Source organism: Pipistrellus hanaki (assembly GCF_964339955.1).
Source record: "Pipistrellus hanaki genome assembly, chromosome: 2".
Taxonomy (NCBI): domain Eukaryota; kingdom Metazoa; phylum Chordata; class Mammalia; order Chiroptera; family Vespertilionidae; genus Pipistrellus; species Pipistrellus hanaki.
The window spans coordinates 155,371,351-155,393,039 of NC_140504.1; the positions used below are offsets into that span (position 1 = coordinate 155,371,351).

Here is a 21,689-nt window from a genome sequence, read left to right on the forward strand (position 1 = left end):
CCATATGACTCATTAATATGAGCCAATCTGGCTCAGTATAAATGTAAATCTCCAGCTAGCAATCTAAATGTCTAATAGGAGAATTGTAAAATAAATGATCATGGAATGAAATACTATACAACCAGTAAAAACAATGCTTTTGGAGACTGTTTCATGACAATGGTAATGATAGCTAACATTTCTTGATTGAGCATTTACTCTGTACCAACTATTTATCTTTATGTATATTGTATATGTTACATATATAGTACATGTTTTAATAAAATAATAATTACATGTATAACATATTAAACCAATGTAATCCCTATAATAAACTCATTTAATCCTTATAATAATTTTAGATTAGTTCATCTCATACAAAAGAAGAAACTGAGCCATTGAGGGGTTATATAACTTACCTAAATTCACATATTGGCAAGGATAGAGAGATGAGGACTTATATTTAAGAAGTTTGTCTCCTAATCCCATGCTTTTAACAATATATATGCTGCCTAGGATAATGGTTACAATCCTATATAATAAAAGACAGGTGGCATCACACAATGTCATCACAAGACTTGGGGTTGATAGGGCTGGCAGGGGAGCAGTTAGGCGTCAATCAGGCAGCCACGCAAGCAGGCAAGCAGTTAGGAGTGTCAGCAGTCCCAGATTGTGAGAGTGATGTCTGATTGCCAGTTTAGTAAAAATTTTAACTCGAAGGATGAAATTATATCAGTAAAAGATTTTCAAATATAAAAATAGTTTACATGAAAATATTCTGTGACAAAGGTGGAATGGAAATACTAGTTTAAGGAGAAAGAACACTAACATTTCTGAGTGTTGAAGATCAGCTTGATGATGGATGCTATTGGGTATCAGTAGCTTTGTTATTTTCTTTAGATACATTATTCAATTAAATCAGCAGTTGGACATCCCCCAAGGGGTCCCAGATTGGAGATGGTGCACTGGGCCTTTAGTTTAATATAAAGTAAAATGTCATATGTATCTGTGTACACACACATATCGGGTATCCCAAAAATGTATATACATAATTTGAATATTTATAAAGAGAGTGTTTATTAAAATATTTTCAAAACTGAGCTATCAGCTTTAAAGTATGTATACATATTTTGGAACACCCTGTATATGTATACATGTGTGCATATTATGTGATGATAAAGTTGGGTTCTTTGACACAGATATACAGTTTGACCATAAAGCTATTAAGAGCTAGCATTCACTGAGTGCTTACATGAAATGTCAGGTAGTGCTGAATGTATCCATACATTATCTTATTTCATTTCCCCACAATCTTATGTGGTAGTTTTTATTTCACCCACTTTACTGATGATATTGCTCAGTCTTTAAGGTCTTCAGATAATCTATCCCCAAAGTCCATGTCCTACAAAACAAATTGTAGCAGTGGTTGGTTATTTCATAACTAGAGGCCCAGTGCATGAAATTCATGCATGTGAGGGGGGCCCTCAGCCCAGCTTGCATTCTCTTGCAGTCCGGGAACCCTCAGGGGATGTCCGACTGCCTGGGATGTAGCGGGAGAGGCTCCCACCACCGCTGCTGCACTCACCAGCTGTGAGCCCGGCTCATGGTTTCTGGCTGAGCTGCGCTGCTCCCCCTGTGAGAGCAAACTGACCACTAGGAGGCAGCTCCTGCATTGAGCGTCTGCCCCCTGGTGGTCAGTATCCATTTGGTCGATTTGCCTTTTATTATATAGGATGAGATTATTAGTGATTTCAATATCTCTTTGTGTCTTCCTATTTTCCACATTTTCTACAATGAAATCTGGTTTTTCTTAAAATGAGAGGCAAACAATGGAAGGACTCAGACAGAATGTATGTGATACTAGATTTACTGCCTGCACCTGGAAAAAGAGTATGGCTCTCAGCCAGTGCGATGCTGCACAACAGATGGTTACTTTGGGGCGAGCACAATCCTGGGTACTACCTGGCATCCAGGAACTCTGCTGGAGCCTTCGATGTGCCCAGCAAAGTGACATTTAATAAGCTCTACTTTGGACCAAATAGTCTTCTAAATGTTTGGCATATATTAACTAATTTAATTATCATGACATATGCTTGGTGGCTTGACTATCTCCCTCCCTCCTCCCCAAAAAAGTCTATGATCCCTCAACAGGTTTATTTAATCACTGGACATTTATTGAGCACTTACACAAGTCACACATTGAGAATACAAAGATAAGTAAGACATGATCTCTACTCCCTCAGAGTCCCTGGTCCTTGGAAGAGGAATGAACAAAATAGCTATGATCTATTGAGAGGGTAACACTTTGTCTCAAGACTATAGCATCAACCCCTACCTTATAATCAAGTCACCTCTCTCTCTCTCTCTCTCCTCTCTCTCTCTCTCTCTCTCTCTCTCTCTCTCTCTCCTTTATCTCTGGAGAATTCTGAATGCAAATCCTTCCAACCTTACACGATTATCCATGAAAAAGAGACTTTTTATCACTCCCGTTTTGAAGAGGAAATGTTCACTAGCTTTTCAAGGTCACAGTGATGGGTTTAACCTAGGTCAGCCTGACTCCAAAGCTAGTGCTCTTGAACCTTCTGCTTCATGCCCTTTGGAGCTTGAGAATTAAAAGCTGAATGAGTGCCTTATTCTCAACCTGGGGGAATAATGTGAGCCACATTTGTTGAAGAGAGATACTTTGGTTTGACCTTGAATGATCAGAACAGACTGTTACCATATGCAAGGGAAAGAGACGGGCAAGGAACTCCTATCTAGCCTGCATATGAAAGTGTTGCATGCATATTGAGGCATTCAGACTTCATCTTAAAAGGATGGGGAACAATCAAAGGTAAATGACAAAAGCGATCTCTTTGACGGCTGTGAGGAGGATGCCCTGGGAAGGTGGAAGCAGGGAAGTCTGACCAGGTGTGGTAGTGGGGTATGAAAGGGAGAGAACAGAATCAAGAAGACCTACTGATGTGAAGCAGGATGGAATGAGGAATCAGAAATAAATACAAAGACTAACCTGGTTTGGCTGTCTGATAGACACAGTTCTTTGAATTGGGAGCACAAGGGGGCTAAGAGACACTTTTTTTTTTTTTTAACACTTTCTTTTATTTTAAAAAATATATATTTTATTGATTTTTTTACAGAGAGGAAGGGAGAGAGAGAGAGAGAGAGAGAGAGTTAGAAATGTCGATGACCAGCCTCTTGCACACCCCCTACAGGGGATATGCCCACAACCAATGTACATGCCCTTGACCGGAATCAAACCCGGAACCCTTCAGTCCACAGACCAACGCTCTACCACTGAGCCAAACCGGTTTTGGCAGAGACACTTGGTGGTTAAAATCAATAGCTCAGGAGTAGGGTCTTACCTGCTACAGGGCTTACAGACTATCTCCTTGCATTACTATCATAACCAGTACTGTGGGCAGTTTTCCACAGATCATTCTTCAGTGATTCATTAAGGGCATTTATAAAGGCTGGGTACACAGCTAGACCACCTATATTCCAGTTTTATTCACTGTGTTTTCAAGCTTAGGAAACTGCCTGTGGTAGAAATAGCAAACTGGCAGAGGTAGCCTGGAATGCGAAACTGAGACGATGCTGAGGCCAGAGAGAAAGACAGCTGTGATTGATTAGTGATGCCTTCTGTGGTCAAGAAAGGGGTAGTATAGCACCTGGATACTGAGAATAGAGAAATGATAGAATATGCTAGAAATTAACAGTATGGTGAAAAGAAGAGGAATATCTATAAAGCCTCGCTGCAGAAGAGATGCAGCAACAATGGACTTGAAAAGCAAAATAGCAAGCAATAATTTGTAGCCACTAAATGCTAAGAAACCCACAAGCAGCAACTAAGCTGAGAGAGAGCCATCTGAGAAAATAACGCATCTGTGCCACACTTTTACAGATGCTTCAAAATACTTATTGTCTCATCTGACTAGAGCCAGTGTTATTCCTACCACAGTGCAAATGGGGAAGCTGAGGCCAAAGTAGTTCTAGAAGGCACTCAAGGTCATATAGCTAGCCAGGAAGTAAAGCCCCTTCAGATCCTGGTCCTTCCTTCCACACAGCACTGACTCACTGACAGCAGACCCTCAAGCCGTGGAAGTCAGGAGAGCTATAAATGGCCACATTGTATGTGTAATCAGTAGAGCAATGACCCTGGGGACACATTCATTTGTACATCTTTGGTCAGGCACCCAGCCAGCCTTAGCATCTTTGAATGTGAAAGATACCACAGGTTCTAAGTCTTTGTCTATTCATGTTTTTTGAATCACTACTAAAATAAACTTGACTTGTTCTTTTACACAGAGAGAACAAAAATCCTTGGGTAAGTTAGTTCATTCCACTTTGGTTTCCTCAACTGTAAAATGAGGCTGGACTAGACTGGTTCATCTTCAATGGTATCCCACACCCATCACGTTTCCATGATAACAGCCAAAGCTTTCACGGAATGTGAGTGAACACCTCACTGTCCTTCTCGGGGAGAAAGGGCTTTTGTTCATCATGGGAGCCAGGCTTTCTGATAAAACGCTTTGTAGAAGGTAAGCTGTGAAGGTGTAGAGTGCACTGGCCTAGTGATATCACATGTCCCTTCTCATCGTGAGATTCTCGGAAACGGGGGATTGTCAACTGGAAGGAACCCACCGGAATAAAACACTTCTGTGTCAGCCTTCTTCAGGCTGACGGCTGGTCTGAAGGATTGTGACCCGGTAATGATATTAGCCTGTTCTGAAGAAGGCTTCTGAAATACCATGTCAAATTTAGATTATCTGTGCTGTTTGCTTGTCAACCAGAAACATGGACCAACATGAGCAGGATCTTCAAGTTGCACCATTGTGCAAATAAAGAGCACTTGACTAAGAGGGAAGTTTGTCTAATTCAGGCTGCTCCTGCCACGTACTAAGGGGGTCATCCTGAACAAGTCACTTCACATCATTAGGCCCTAGATGCCTGCTATTTGAAATATGGATGGCAATACCTATCCTTCTTGTCACAGAGAGGAAGTGAGAGGAAAATAGTGTACAGGAATATGTGATAACATACACTAGACTAGAAGCTTCTGAGGATGAAGAACACAGCTGCCATTTTTAAAAAAATATATTTTATTGATTTTTTACAGAAAGGAAGAGAGAGGGATAGAGAGTTCAAAACATCAATGAGAGAGAAACATCGATCAGCTGCCTTTTGCACACCCCCCGCTGGGGATATGCCCGCAACCAAGGTACATGCCCCTGACTGGAATCGAACCTGGGACCTTTCAGTCTGCAGGCTGATGCTCTATCCATTGAGCCAAACCAGTTTTGGCTGCCATTTTTCTTTTCTTTTTTCCTTTTTCTCCCTTTTTTTTTTTTCTGATATATTCACAGTGCCTAAAACAGCACCTGAGACTAAGGGGAAAGCTGAAGATGTGCCTGTTGAATGAAGCATTTTGGAAAATTCAAAGTGTGTGCAATGTCACATACTATTTTCCATATTATACTGTTGGTTAAAGATATGCAACATGAATCAGTCTGTGTGGTCTTTTAAAAATCCTAAAATGCTAGTCCTGATGCATAATAGAAGTTGATATGAACACAAGATAAAAATAAAGTTCTTTGGTATGCAGTCAAAAATAATTGTGAGTTGATATGGAATTCTGATTCTGAAGTCATCCTTACCATGGGGCTGTACCTCTTATGTGAAAATTCTCAAGCCTAGAGTTGTAGCTGAACTCAGCTCTAAGGCAGGAGCATGATATTAATTCATTTACTGAAACATGTGGTCAGAAGGGGTGCCAAAAGGCACCAGCATAAGACAGAACCAGTATGAGAATGCCAGGCTTCTGAATGCCCACCTGTTTCTTGACACCAGGATAACACAGGCTCATACTGACTGACTTCTGCAAAAGGAAACAAGCTTTCCTTCCACTGAAAGGGACTCATAGGAGTCAATTTGAATATTACCTCTCTTCATCCCTCTCAAACATTCCCCTATCCTTTGCTCCAGATGCGTGGCCTCCTTGCTGGTCCACCCACATTCCGAGTCTTCGCATTTGCTCTTTTCCCTGACTCTTCAGACTCTTCCTTCAAACATGGCTCTTCATTCCCTCTGCTCCCTCAAGTCTTTGTTCAAATGTCTTTTCAGCAAGTTTTCCATCACCGCCCTATTTACAATTGTATCCCCATATACTCTATGCCTTCCACTCGGTTCTTCTCCAAAATCCTTACTCCCATATAGTGTACTTTTCATTTTACTTTATTTTATCATCCCTCTTCTGCACCAAATAGGAAGCTCAATATAGGCTGGACTTTTAACCTATTTTGTTCATTAAAGAGCCTCTAACACCTAGAACTGTGCCTAACACCTAGTACCCATTCAATATATGGTTTTTGATGAACACATAAATAGTTCTGTGCTAGTGGCTGTAGAGAAGGATTGCAGAAATTTGCTATTGTCTCCCCATACAGCAAAGATGCAAAACTAACTTGTGGCATCCATGCAAGAGAAAGATCAAGCTAATAGTTGGCAGGTAGTAATACATTTGAATTATCTTTGTGTCATGGACAAGTTATTTCGTGGTGGGAGGAAGAGGAGTAAATCACTCAGATTCAAACATCGGAGGGAGTAAATATGAGGAATCCAAATTATTTAGCAAATACCGGAGACTCTCAGAGCTGGGAGTTTAGAGGTATGACAGATCAATTCTCTCATTTTATTTGCAAGGAAACTGAACTCCAGGAAGCTAAAGTAACCTTCTCAAGGCACACAGCCAAGAAGTCACATCACTTACACTCAAGACTGACTTCTGGATCCATGCTTTTCCTACCAAAAAAAAATAAATAAATAAAAAATCAAAACTGCACAAGTTCAGCAAACATATTGGGCTTCTAAGATCAACAATTTCTCCAATTAGGAATAATCTGGTGTCTAAACAATTTCATATACCACCACATTGTCATTGTATGCACAAATACATCATACAACATTATACTAATTTATTTATTTAAAAATACTTTCCCAAATTCCAAATAAAACTTTCTAGCTCTATAAGCCACCATTTTCAGATTTGGTCAGAATCAGAGAAAAGCAAAGATATCCTAGAAAGAAAAAGATGGGAAGGAAGAATGAGAAATGTGGAGAAAGAAATACAAGGAGAGCAGAAGCAGAAAGGAGAAAGGAAAAAAATATATACAGGATATTGACACACTGTCTCTGGAATTTCTGGAAATTTCTTTGGATAATTGTGCTATATCTTGTCTCTTTCCATTTCCTTGGAGCTAATCCCAAAATAAATCAAGCTCAAGCACATATTTTCAAATGGACTGTTTCTTTACTTTTGCTTCTCAAAATGTATTATCTGTCTCTCACAATTTAGCACTCTGCTCTATAATATCTTTCCCTAATTGTTTCAGGTTTATAGTTCTTGTTCCTCCAGTGAAAATATAAATATGAGCATTTATTTTTTTACATCCACCATAATGCCCAACGTAATACCTTACAGTATAAAGTCATCAGAGTCATTTACATCTGGTTTATTCACTTATTCAATAAGTAAACATGCTAAGTGTCCACTGTGTGTCAAGAGCTAAGGATACAGAGGTGACTATGATAGATCAGATTCCTGCCCTCATGGAGCTTCCTTCTGAGTAAGAGCTTCAGCCTGTACACCATTAAATAACCATATATCACAAATTCAGCTCTGAGGAGAGAGAGGATTAAAGTGGACTCAGTGGCCCAGGGCGTACGCTTGGGAGTTTGGGATGACAAGAATAATAGACAAGGCCTCCTGAGGAGGTGACAGTTTTGCTGGAATCAGTCACTCCATGAGTTGCCAAAAGCATGTTCTAGGCAGAGCAAAATTCCGGAGGCAGGCAAGTATTTGTTCTAAACACTCTGAGACAGGTAGCAAGGCAGTCAGGCATTCAATGTAAGTGAGACATTCAACAGGCTTAATGAGGAGAGGCACAGCAGGTCAGAGTGTGCAGGCTCTTTTATGCTATGGTTTTAAAGAGAAATGAGAAGATATAGAAGTTTTTTATACAAAATGATAAAATATAGGGAATTTAAATACTATACTAGTAGATGCAATTAAATGGCATACTTTTTCCAAGATGGAGACTCAGCCTTCTCTAAGTCTAAACCTCCTTCCCCCTATTTAATGGTAAGCAAGCCATCCTATGCCCATAGAAATATTTGGCAGTCAGCATATAAAACAGACCTAATACCTCTGTCCACCCCCCGCTTTCTCCTCAAGGGATCATGCTCTTACCATACTCCCCAATTCCCTTCTATCTATGACCACTTCCTCACTCAGTTCGTTTTTCCTCAGGTACTTTTTCAGACATGAACCCTAATTCATTATAATGCCTTCACCTCTCTTTTCACCTTCCAACTACTTTACAGTCATCTCAGTAAATTCTCTTTACCTTTCTTAGTTCCACTGTGAGTTTACATAATGAAAACAATCACAATTTAATAGCAGTGGATATGAGAAAATTGAAATTGATAAAATGTAAAACACAAGTATGGTAATAAAATGGAACATAATTGAAAAATCCAGTGGCATGAGTCTCTAAAACTTCTGAAAATAAACCTAAAAATTCCCTTCACATTTTCTCTTCATCTTCTCAGAGTCTTTTAATTAAGCCTTCTTTCCCTTAGAGCAACATTCAAATTTGAAACCAATTTAATGCCATTGTGTACTTCTTGCTAATTACTATAGTAACTGTATTATTCTTTACACACTTCATAGCAAACATTTAGCATTTCAACTTTAATAGTCTTTAACGGACAAGTATGAGAATCTAACTATCATTTATATTACTATTTCTATGGGAAAACTTATTTCAAGAGGGCAATTCATAAATAAACTTTCAGGAATATGAAAACTGTGAGTTGGAGACTTCCTGCAACTTGTTTATTTAAAACATGGATAGTGTATGTGCCAAATTCAACAGGAATAATTTTCCAGAATCTTTTAGAATGGTTTATCTAAGTTAATTTTTTAAAAAGACTGCATGTTCTTTTGAGAGATTTAGAGTTGACCCCTGAAATTGGGGATGGAAACATACATATAAGAGGCTCTTTCTGACATAGAACCTTGAAAAAGGAGAGGAATTATATAAATGATAGAACATATATTAGAATCTTGTATGCATACTTAAGATTTTCCAGAATAACTTCACTATTTCTAGGAAGGGAATCAGTAGAAAAGTTAGAAGCATTTTTAAAAAATATATATTTTTTATTGATTTCAGAGAGAAAGGAGAGGAAGAGAAAGATAGAAACATCAATGATGAGAGAGAATCACTGATCTGCTGTCTGAAAGCCCCTCATTGAGGATCAAGCCCACAACCCGGGCATATGCCCAAACTGGGAATCGAACCATGACCTCCAGGTGCATAGGTCAATGCTCAACCACTCAGCCACAAAGGCTGGGCAGAAGCATTTCTTTTAAAACTTAGCTAACTAGAAAATGAACAATTCCAACCTCAAAATGCATTCATTATTCAATTATGATCACATCAAAGAATTTTCCAAATAAATACAACTCCATTTTTAGATAGGAAAAAAAGCTTTTACTATTATAAGGTTCATTGCAACCACAGGTCAGTCAGTCTAGAGGTATTCAAAAATTTTTAAAGAATTATTTTGGAGATAAGAGCTCTTAACAAGGAATTGATACCTTGTGTTAGTACTCATATTTAAAAGACAGGGAGAGTCAGAATATGCCACCAAAGAAATTACTAAGTCCAATTTCCAATTAGGTTAACATGACCAAGACCACCTGATGCAAAGTAGAAAGAAAATGTTCCTATTTAAAATATTACAATGGGCCAAAACTGTTTTTGGCTCAGTGGATAGAGCGTAGGCCTGTGGACTGAAAGGTCCCAGGTTCGATTCCGGTCAAGGGCATGTACCTTGGTTGTGGGCATATCCCCAGTAGGAGGTGTGCAAGAGGCAGCTGATCGATGATTCTCTCTCATCGATGTTTCTAATTCTCTCTCTCTCTTCCTCTCTATAAAAAAATCAATAAAAATATATTAAAAAAATATTACAATGGTTCCAAAATATGAGCATTGCTGTTCAATGGACTTGGGTTCAAATTCCACCATATTTCTGCCTCAATGTATTATTTTTTATTTTTGCAATTTAAAAAAGTACTGCAAAAGTACTATATATAGAATATACTTAAATGCGGGTTATTGTGAATAATAAATATAACAAAATTTATTAAATCGCCTTGCATATTCTAATTAAACCTTTAAAATATGCTTGTTAATTTAAAAATATGTTATATAAGATGAAATCATTGGCACCAAAAAACATATCTTTCCAGTACCACACCTAAGAGTCTGAGTATGGAACTAAGAACACAAGCACTTTCAGTGCAGTTCTGCACAGACAAGAGAAAACTTTCCAGACTGTCTTACAGATGTCCTAAGAAACCCCGACTTAGTTCTTTTCACTTACCTTAGAAGAGACAGCTAAAATGTCACTTTCAAATTTTAATAATAAAACATAAAATTCAATAAAACCCTTGAACAGTTTTCCTAATCACATAGACTGTTGTATGCTTAGACAACACATACACCATTTGGCAAATAATTCCCTTTGCTCACCTTCTTTCCCTTCACCTTCATTTCCACATCATGTGGCATTCTTAGGAAAGATATAACTCAATACCAACCATTGCTAAAAATAAAGAGTATGGGAATCATCAAATCAAGTCTTTTAAAAATACATTTGAATAGAAATATTTGGAGCCACAAACTTCTGGTAAGCTGCTGGAGGTCCCTGCAGAATTACTGTACTGCCTTCCATGATATTAGAATCACTGAGGAGGGAGCACTGTTTTTCATCTATGACAAGAATTTCTAATAAGCATTGAATGAATGGAACCTATATCCTGTTCCATCAAAACAAGTACTCTTGACTAGCCTATGAGCCATTCAGATGAATATTTGTTTACTCTTGTTTTATACAGAGTAGAGAAGTAGCTTTGAAAAGGTGCCATGGCCATGTTTTTCCTGAGCAGCAGACTCAAACACTTAACTGAATATAGAGATATATACACACACACACAAGTGCAAATGTAGGCTTTTTCCCCTTTTTAGAACAGTGCATATGTATAGATGACTGTGTGTGTGTGTGTGTGTGTGTGTGTGTGTGTGTAAGGGAGAGAGAGAGAGAGAGAGAGAGAGAGAGAGAGAGAGAGAGAGAGAGAGAGAGAGAGAGAGAGAGAGAGAGAGAGAGAGAGGTGCTAGTTGAGAAGATAATCATTTAAACTATCTGGATGTTTAGAGACACACTCTCAGCCCACTAGGGATGAGGTTAATATAAAAAATAACTGTTATCCCATGCCTTTAGAATAAGAGCAATTCATAAGTGAAATTCTGGGATAAAATATCAGAAACGTATGTGTATATATACTGCCCCAAAGACCGGAGACCTATGTGGAAGGTCATTGATAGGTAAATTGATTTCTAGTGTAGATTCCCACCTGCCTTTCTAAGATCCCTGAACCATTAGGATAAGTCTTGAAAAGCATTTAAGTGGGAATTATGTGTAGCTAAAAAAGTTATTGATTTCATTTAAATTTTTAAGTCAATGGTAACACCTTTCCAATTTCTTTTGCAAAAATCTGACAGAGGTAGCGAGCGAAATCCAGGGGGTCACCTATAAGTCATAAAGGTGCCGAGATAACGACCTTCATTAGGTAAAGTTGGCAAACCCAGACCAATAGTGTTGATTCAGCTCCAACACAAGTCTTTGTTACAGTTCTCATTTCAGTTTGGGCAGCTCAGATAAGCTTCTCACAGGGCTCTGAGCTGGTATTCTGGGATGGCACAATAGACAATTTTACTGGAAGAATCATTAATGAACACCAATAAATGTTACTTCCTTCAAAGAAGACACTTTAGCTCCATAGTTTGCAAGCAAGAAGTAAAATGAAAGATGTTCCACTCCCTGGTGTAAGATTAAATTGAGTCAGAATATGTGCAGATTTATTTTTAAGAAATGCTACCTAAAATTTAGCAAAGAACCATAGTATCTCTATTGACATGATTTCTTTAGTTTTTTGGTGTTTTTTTTTTTTTTTTCTGAAAACGGCAATCTACATGAGCTTTTAATTGAAAAGCACAACAGTAATACTCTTTCTGTTTGTCTTGTGTTGTTGTTCATAGATTAAATCCATTTTTAATTAAGGAAAATGATTTAATCTGAGAGCATTAGTAATCTCCATTTATTTTGGCCTATATTTAAAGAACTGCTTGAGAGCCCTTTGCAAACAAGACAAGACTCCATGTAAAAATGATATCCAACCTCTTTTTTTTAAGGCTATTTTCTAAAATCTATGGGCCATGACTATAAAATTCTTCCCTCAACCAGATCACATTAATAATGTTTGATACGATAGAGAGAGCAAAAGAATTATTTTCTGCCAAATATGTACAGGCTACACTGCTGTTGTTTTGAAACCATTCTCCTCATTCTATTTTGGTAAATTTCCAGAGAATGTTTAAAATCTTTAGGACAGACCTTAGTTTAAGAGGTGGCCTCTGCCATTTTCATGGCTGATTTGAGACCCATTATGCACTGGATTCTGCATCGTGAAATCCAGGCTGGGGACAAATTTCTGCCTGTCATCTTAGGAAAGGCCAGGAGTTTTGCACCATCCTGTAGTAGGAAAACAGAAAATCAAAGCCAGGGTCAGGCTGCCTGTTTCTTCTTTAATCAGCTTGCTGCCTTTTTTCAGGCAATCTCAGCTGTCCCTATTTTAGGATTGCAAGGGTAATTTAGTAGAATAAAATATAGTTTAAACAACATCTCAGGAAAACTTCCTCCTCACACTTAATATTGAATGTAAAAGGTAATCAGTAAGGAATTGTTTGATGCTTGGCTAAGAAACATTGTACAGGGAACACATTTAGGAAGCACCAATGTTTAAAAACCACACACACACACACACACACAAAACCTGATAAGACCCTGAATCAGTAGCCAAGAGGCCTGGATATTTTCCTCATATTGCTCATTCCGTTGCTATAATGTCCCCATAAAATTATATCTTATGGACTAAATTTGCTGCATCTGTCACCCCAACAGTCAAATACAAATTGCAGAGATAAACATATTCCTACAAGAATTTAAATTTTCTAAACAGTTCGGTAAAAATGTGCAGCATGCATAACTCTGTCAATGACCTCTCCTGTCTAATGTCAATTTCAGAAAACAAGTTTCCATTGTAAATGTTTAATCAGTGTCGTCCCAGGAACCCAGAGCAGACAACCTTATCTTCTCTCCCAACTTATTTGCTCTGTGAGCTCCTTAACTAGCTCTATCTCAGCGCCCTGCAAGCACTTTAGGGGTTTTTTTTTTTTTTTCTCTCTTTTAAAAGAGCTGGGCGCTCTGTAGGTTCTGAGCTAACGCGAAGCCCTGCAGTTTGATTCCATGAGTCGAACTGAGCCCTGGTCCACTGCAAGCAAACTGCAGCACTTCTGCTTTGCAAATCCTGGCAACCAGGTTCTAGACCAGCCACAAACGCAGGCTGCACATCTTCAACCACGCCGGGCTTCTGCCCATCACCTTGCCTGAAGCCTGTCAAACCACAGCAGAAAAGCATCCTACCTTCCATCATGGTGGCAGAATTGCATTCCTTAATTTCCAAGGAGTCTGAAAAGATACTGGAGGATACGATGCCAGTTCCCAGCTAAATTCTCCCCTACACCACCACGGCCGCCGCCGCTGCTGCTGCTGCTGCCAGGCGATCGTCCTGATCCGTGGCTGCTGAAGCCAAAGACAAGTGTTAACCCCAGCGACAGGCCATGGATGCGGCTGGTGCTGCTTCACCTAAGGCTCCCCGGGAAGATGCTGCGAGAGAAAGGGAGAGGAACGGCGAGCCGACGAGCTGCACCGCCTGCGCCGCCTCGGCCAATCCCTTCAGCGCTGGACCGCGTCACATGGTAGCCAGCCCGCATCTCCTGACACAATACCCGGAGAGAGCGCCCAGAACCTATTTCCCGGCCCCATTCCCCGTCCCCTCCGCCCCGGCCCCCCGCCGGCCGCCAGCGCGCAGCCCCTTCCCCACCTGGTGACGCACTTCCCCGCCCCCTCCGCCCCTGAACCTGCTGGTCCCCGGGGTTCGGGCTCTGACGCCGCCACCTGCACGGGGGGCGCCGCACGGAAGGAGCACCTGAAGCCGCTTGCTGCCGAGGGGATTTTAAAGAAATAATAATAATAAACTTAATTCCGTGCAGCCTGGAGTCTTGGCTGCACGCTTTCAAGCTGCTATTCTCTTCTCCTTCTGCCCTGAAGGAATGTCAGTGTCCCTGGCCTCCCTATCCATCTGTGACTCCTCTCTCTCTCTCTCTCTCTCTCTCTCTCTCTCTCTCTCTCTCTCTCTCTCTCTCTCTCTCTCTCTCCCTCCCTCCCTCCCTCCCTCCCTCCCTCCCTCTCTCTCTCTCTCTCTCTCTCTCTCTCTCTCTCTCTCTCTCTCTCAAAAAAAAAAAAAAAAAAAAGCAATCAGGCTGACGTCATAAACAATTATCCCCGAAAAGCATGATGCAGAAGAAATCTCACCCCAGCTGCCTCCAGGAGATCCAGGAAATTAACCAGGCACGGCAGGCCGGTGCTGGGAACTGTCATTAAGACAAAGAAACAAAAGGGCCCTCCCCGGGCGAGCGGGCCCCGGAATCAAACCGGCAGCATCGCCGGAGATAATTTCTGGGGCGGGGGGCGGGGGCGGGACACAGAGGAGACCGGGGCTTTAGCCGACGCCAGGCAGCTGTGCACGTCGCTTCTTTTCGCAGCCGCAACCGGGACGCGCGGGCGGCCACAGACCAGACCCCGCGGGGCGCCTGTCAGCTCCGCGTTCGAGTCCCGCGGCCCCGCACGTCCTGGGCGCGCAGGCCAACCGCCGGCTGTCCTAAGTGGAGCGTGGCTGCTGCTGCCAACTGCAGTCCTGATAGAAAAGCAACTTTCTTCTCTTTTTTTTTTCTTCATTTTTTTTAAATTAAGGTATTATATGTGTACATATCTTACCATTGCCCCCCACCCCCACTCCCATACATGCCCTTCCTCCCCAGAGTTTTTCGTCCATTGGTTATGCTTATATGCATGTATACAAGTCCTTAGGTTGATCTCTTATCTCCCCCAGATCTCCCTCCCCTCCCCGCTGTAATTTGACAGTCTGTTTGGAAAAGCAGCTTTCTTCTAAGGGATACCCTTTTCACGCCACTCCACTGGCATCTGTAAGCGCCATCAAGCCCATTAGTTCCCCCATTAGTTAACTCAGTGGAAATCCGGAGGGAGGCGATTGTGCTGGGTTCTGGCCACAGGATGGACTGATCTCCGCGTTTCTCAGCTGGGATGGAATGGGAGGGGATGGGAGGTGATGAGATGGGATGGGATGGGAGGGGAGGGGAGGGGAGGGGAGGGGAGGGGAGGGGAGGGGAGGGGAGGGGAGGAGAGGGGAGGGGAGGGGAGGGGAGGGGAGGGGAGGGGGAGATGGGATGGGATGGGATGGGATGGGATGGGATGGGATGGGATGGGATGGGATGGGATGGGATGGGATGGGATCTGGGTGCCCTCCTGCTGCCTAACTGGGAAAAAGGCTGTGTGGATTGAGAATCTGTCACCTGACTGGTCCGCAGTGACCCCGGGAGCCTTTCAGAGGGCTCCAGGCCCAGGTCCCTTCAGGCAGGCTCTGGCCCTGGCCGCTCTGGAAGAAGAGGGCAGGTGGCATAGGAGGGAAAGGAAGAGAGGAGGGGAGATGGGAAGGAAGGCAAAGGCCTCTGTAGGGCCCTAGGAGACAGCATCAACAGGAGGCATTTCTCCCTCAACAATCTACCCCGTTTCCCCGAAAATAAGACAGTGTCTTATATTAATTTTTTTCTCCCAAAGTTGTGCTAGGTCTTATTTTCAGGGGATGTCTTATCTTTCCATGCGCTAGGTCTTATTTTCGGGGGATGTCTTATTTTCGGGGAAACACGGGTCTCAACATGGTTAGGAGAAAAGCCATATCACAGAGCAATTGTGAGCACCAACGGAAATCACATTAAGAAGCAAGATGCATTACATGATCATCATGGAGCCTCTCCTACAATTAATCATTTATGTTATAAATGTACCCATGAACTCTTCATATTGCTCAGCCCTTGACATAGTCTTGTTCTTTCCACCAGCACAAATAAGAGGTACCAATGGTTGGATCCACTAGAGAAAATATAACTGAAGAAGCTGACTTGAATAGCGTATTAACAGTTAAAAAACAAACGCTCAGTTTCTTAGCAACTTAGAAGTAAAAAAACAACACCAAAAACATCCTCATTCTTCTCTCTAAGGACACATATATCAATGGCCTCTAAATATTATTGTAAAATGAAATTCTCCAGAGAGATACAAATACTTATGCCTTTCTCCTTACATCTATGAGGCAGTTGAATTTTAAAAGAGGAAAAAATTTCTGAGCAAAAACCTGTCTTGAGTACAAGTTACACTACTTTGAAAACAGCAAGGGGGGAAAAAAAGACTGGTATTTGTGTGTGTGTGTGTGTGTGTGTGTGTAGCCAAAAATGTTGTACTGGTTAAGAACATGAATAGATAATAATGCCAAACAGACTGGGACCAAGTTCTGTCTCTGCCACTTAATGAACTCCATGGCTTTGTACTAGTTATGTAACACTTTGTGTCTCACAGTTTCCTTATCTGGGAAAAGAAGATAATAATACTGACTTCATAGGGCTATAAATAGTATTAATAACAAACCTTTAGTACTGGCTTACTATGCGCTAAGCAGACTCTTAAATACCTCGCAGTAAATTACTTAGCATTGTGTCTGGAGCATAAAGAACCCTCCATATTAGCTTTGTAATATACCACCAAAGGGCTGCTGCAGGCATCAAAGAAGTTTGCAGCCAAGCTAGAGTTATATGACGTGCACAGAGAGCAACTCAGTGAAAGACCAGGTGACATATTCAGAAATGTAACACTTTGCAGAGTTCTGAGATGCTGTTAAGTAGAAGATTCAGACCAAATGAGATAAGTTAGGGATGTTTCTCTTACAGAGATGAATTTAGAGTTCAGAGAAAAGTGGAATGTGCTTAGAGTGGCCATTCTCAATAAGAATGAGAGTTATAAAAAAAAAAAATTAAAAAATGGCTTATGTAAAATCTGGAAGCAAGTGCAAGTACTGAGATGCTGGGATAGTAGTCCTGTCAGCGATGTAAGGGGTGAGAGAGCCAGAGAAGCCCTGGCTGCCTACCTCCCCTCACCCCATGAAGTTTTTTGTTGTTGTTGTTGTTTTTTTTTTTTACAGTTTAACAGTTTTTTAGAGCAAACTTTCAGATTGATTCAATAGGGCATGTATCAGTTTTGTTTCAGACTGCAGCAAAGCAACTAGCTTGGGACAGAGAGAGAGTTCAAAGATTATTTTAATCAGTGGGTATTTATAAGAAAAATAAAGTGTCTAGATTAGGGGTGTCGAACTCAATCAGAGAAGGGGCCAAAATCTAAAATCCAGCCTAAATCGCGGGCCGAATGGTTTACTGAACAGTCATAAACTGACAATGTCATAAACTGACAGCGGAGTGCAGTGATGACAGCGCGGTGCGGGCCACATTGCAAGGCCTGGCGGGCTGGATTTGGCCCGCGGGCCTTGTGTTTGACACATGTGGTCTAGATTGTGAGAGAAGGACCAAGAAAGGGATGTGCAGTTAAAAGTGTTAAAGCTAGTCCCGTGGATGGATGAACTTTGTGTTACTTTATTGAGAAGGCACTATCACCAATTGTAAGAATATCTGCACACTTCTCCACCCAGAGTTGAACCTGCCACCCTTTGGTGTATAGGAGGATGTTCCAACCGAGTGACCCCAGCCAGTGCCTTCTTATAGTTTTTTTGGGGGGTGGGGTGGGAGTGGCGGGCGGAGGCTAGCTCAGGAACAAGATATTTTTAGATTGTGCCCCAAATTTCATCAGTTCCCAGTATAGTTTTTGTTTAACAACAAGTGCAAAGGAGAATATATAGCTGCTAATATAATGGAATATTTTTTAAGACACATTTATTCTCATTTAATATACTTTATTTTATTCAATTACAGTTTACAGTCAATATTATTTTGTATGAGTTTCAGGTGTATAGCGTAGTGGTTAGACAGTCGTATACATTGCAAAGTGCTCCTTCTGATATTCCCAGTACCCACCTGGCACCATACATAGTTGTTACAATATTATTGACTATATTTCCTATGCTGTAATTAGTGGAATATTTTTTGGAAGTCTAACAGAAGTCAAAGGATCTGTGGAAAATATTGGGTAAATTATTAACCTGCACCAAAGTTTCCAAACTGTCCAGGAGTTTCATCCAGAATGATGAGTGTGTACCCAGATCACACCAAGTGCTCACACACTGCCTGCAACTAATACAAGGCCATAAACTGAATTGCTAAAGTCACTAGACATTTAAAACTGTTTCTGAAATAACATTTAAAATATATATATATATATTTTTTAAAATATATATATTTTATTGATTTTTAACAGAGAGGAAGGGAGAGAGATAGAGAGCTAGAAACGTCGATGAGAGAGAAACATCGGCCAGCTGCCTCTTGCACACCCCCTACCGGGGATGTGCCTGCAACCAATGTACATGCCCTTGACCGGAATCGAACCTGGGACCTTTCAGTCCGCAGACCGATGCTCTACCACTGAGCCAAACCGGCTTCAGCTTAAAAAATATATATTTTATTGATTTTTTTTTTTTTTTTTTTTTTTTTTTTTTTTTTACAGAGAGGAAGGGAGAGAGATAGAGTTAGAAACACCGATGAGAGAGAAACATTGATCAGCTGCTTCCTGCACACCCCCCATGGGTGATGTGCCCACAACCAAGTTACATACCCTTGACCGGAATCGAACCTGGGACCCTTCAGTCCACAGGCCGACGCTCTACCCACTGAGTAAACCTGTTTCAGCTAAAATAACATTTTTACAGTGGTGATACTCTGTTACACATTGTTTTTGGAATAAAATCCTATTATATTCTAACTATATAGTTTATTTCTTCACTCAATTTTAATGTTTGAGGGGGAAAATCAGTTCATATTTCAGAAAGTGAAAGAAATTAATGAGAATGGAATCACAAAGGAAGGAGGAAAAAAATTAACATAGAAGGAAAGTTTAAATAATGTATCCAATATCCTTCTTACTATTCCGCTGAGGCAATTCAAATAAATGTAGGAGGGAAAATATTGTTCAGACCCTATGGAAATTAATAAAATATCTCATGTGAAGGGTTAGATTTCTATGGGGTGAAATAGTTGAAAGAGCAACATACTAGTTCATATACACGCATACTCTATATATTCTTAGTTAAAATGGAGAACTATAACTAGATCTGACATGGGCAAAATAGGGATTTATTTGGGTATTTTGCAGAGTTATATGAAGGACAGCACAGCTGAGGGAACGCAAGAACCAGGGTGTTTCAGGAAACTTGGATACCAGAGCCAAGTACTCACAGCTGTTTCTTCTCGTACAGTGATCAGCAAACTCATTAGTCAACAGAGCCAAATATCAATAGTACAGTGATTGAAATTGCTTTTGTGAACCAAATTTTTAAAACTTAAACTTCTTCTAATGTCACTTCTTCAAAATAGACTCACCCAGGCTGAAAACCGACTTCTGCGCATGGGCCACGAAATTTCAATCGCACTGTATATGGGTGCCGGCACGTGGTATTTTGTGGAAGAGCCACACTCAAGGGGCCAAAGAGCCGCGTGTGGCTCATGAGCCTCATGTGGCTCATGAGCCGCAGTTTGCCCACCATTGTTCTAGTACATCAGCTTCTTTCCTCATATTAGTTTTTCTCCATGTGATCAGGAGCTGGTCAATTAAATCATTTAATCTTATATTTCCACAGCTAGCCTATGCCAGACCTATTAAAAAATATTCCTGGGAAGGGCTCTGTTTGACCTGGCTTGGATTATTGTTCACCCTTTGGGCTAATCAATGGGGCCAAATTTGATGATGTCTCATGGATGAACTCATTTAAACCAAAACTTACATTGTATTTAGTCACATGACCACTATTGTGATTGAACACAGGGAGGAAGATAGGCAAGTTTCTATAAGAAACAATCCTTAAGAGTACTTACCCTTTGATTGGAGGGGTAGAAAAGGCATTGTAAAAGGAAGAAAAAGAACTATTACCAGAATAAGCGTGGGGATATAAACTATAAAACAAAAACTTTCACCACATCAACATTACCCAATGCATTTAAGGTAAAACTTACAAAAGAAATCACAATCTCAGAGGGACTCAGAATGCCACACTACCCCATTCAGCATAGTTGAGAAGTTATTTATATACTAGAGGCCCAATGCATGAATTTGTGCATCAATGGTGTCCCTCTGGCCTGGCCTGCAGGATCGGGCTGAAACTGACTCTCTGACATTCCCCAAGGGGTTCTGGATCGTGAGAGGGTGCAGGCCAGGCTGAGGGCCCCTACTGGTGCATGATTGGGGCTGGGAGGGACCTGAGAGGGGTCCAGGGCATGTCCGGCCCACCACACTTAGTCCTGATCAGCCAGCCCCCAGAAGCAAGCTAACCTACTGGTTGGAGCGTCTGCCTCCTGGTGGTCAGTGCACATCATAACAAGCAATTGAGCACCCTTAGCATATCATTAACATATTACGCTTTGATTGGTTGAATGGCTGACTGGTTGACCAGACATTTAGCATATTAGGCTTTTATTATATAGGATTCTCACTTACTACATCCAAAGAGAAACTTGTAGACCTTGTAATCATCCTCCTCCTCACTGTGGAGAGAGAAGAGGAAAGGGGGAGAAAACCCTACTTGTTGGTCCACTTACACCTAAGACAAGACATACCTTCATATGCTTGCCACTCAATAGTCCATCCCTACCCAAAGAGCCACGTGTCCAAACCTACACAGTGAGGAAGGAACATGTATCAGTCCAGAAGTACTGCTTAATCCAGATTTAGGTTGACAAAGATAAGCAATAAAGGCTGCATATATATGAGAAGAATCAGCAGTTCCAAAAGAAAAAGTAAACATTTACAGCTCACTGAAGCAGAGGAAACATCCTCACTGAAAGCAGAGGAAATGTAGAAAATTGGAGAGTCATTAAAAAAAAAGTCTATGTTTTATGTTTGGTTTAATTTCAGGGATACAGCAGCAATAAATGAGAGCAGACTGCTATGATAAAAGAGCATACTGAGAGCCAGAAAGAGTGGATGAAAGTAGTGAAACCATTCTTATTAAAATTTTAAGTGTTATAGCTGTGAACAAGGATATAATGAATATGGCTGAAATAGATCATTGATAGACCTAGTGGCAATATGCTTAAAGCATAAGCTAGACATAATAAATGGCTCAAATAAAATGGAATTCTTTTCTCTTTGAAGAATCAGTTTACTCTGATGCAGTTTTAACAGTTTAAGAAACTAGAGAAAGAGTAAAAGCTCCAAAATTCACTTCATAAATTATAAAACCTGGCAAAAAATAATGAAAATAAAAAGTCTATAGCTCAATCTCATTTATGAATGTTGATACAAAATTTTAAATAAAATCACAGCAAACAGTCCAACTTTTCAAAAATATGATATATTTTAATAAATTAAACTTTATTTTAGGAGTAAGAAAAATAGTTTAACATTTAAAAATCTACAAATATAATTCACAATATTAAGCTATTTAAAAGAAAATTATA

General features: G+C 40.6%; 1 protein-coding gene across 5 annotated transcripts in view; it reads right to left on the reverse strand.

The window, feature by feature from the left end:
• The window catches only part of SGIP1 (SH3GL interacting endocytic adaptor 1), a 204,664-nt gene extending 190,632 nt beyond the window's left edge, over positions 1–14,032 (reverse strand). Inside the window, exon 1 of one of the 5 annotated variants that reach the window (XM_084871371.1) lies at positions 13,588–14,032. In XM_084871371.1, coding sequence (XP_084727497.1) covers positions 13,588–13,597 — 10 coding nt within the window. In that variant the 5' untranslated portion in view covers positions 13,598–14,032. The remainder of the gene's footprint in view (positions 1–13,587) is intronic. The other 4 variants (XM_084871368.1, XM_084871372.1, XM_084871369.1 and 1 more) reach the window with 4 other exon arrangements.
• Between the last annotated feature and the right edge of the window lie 7,657 nt (positions 14,033–21,689).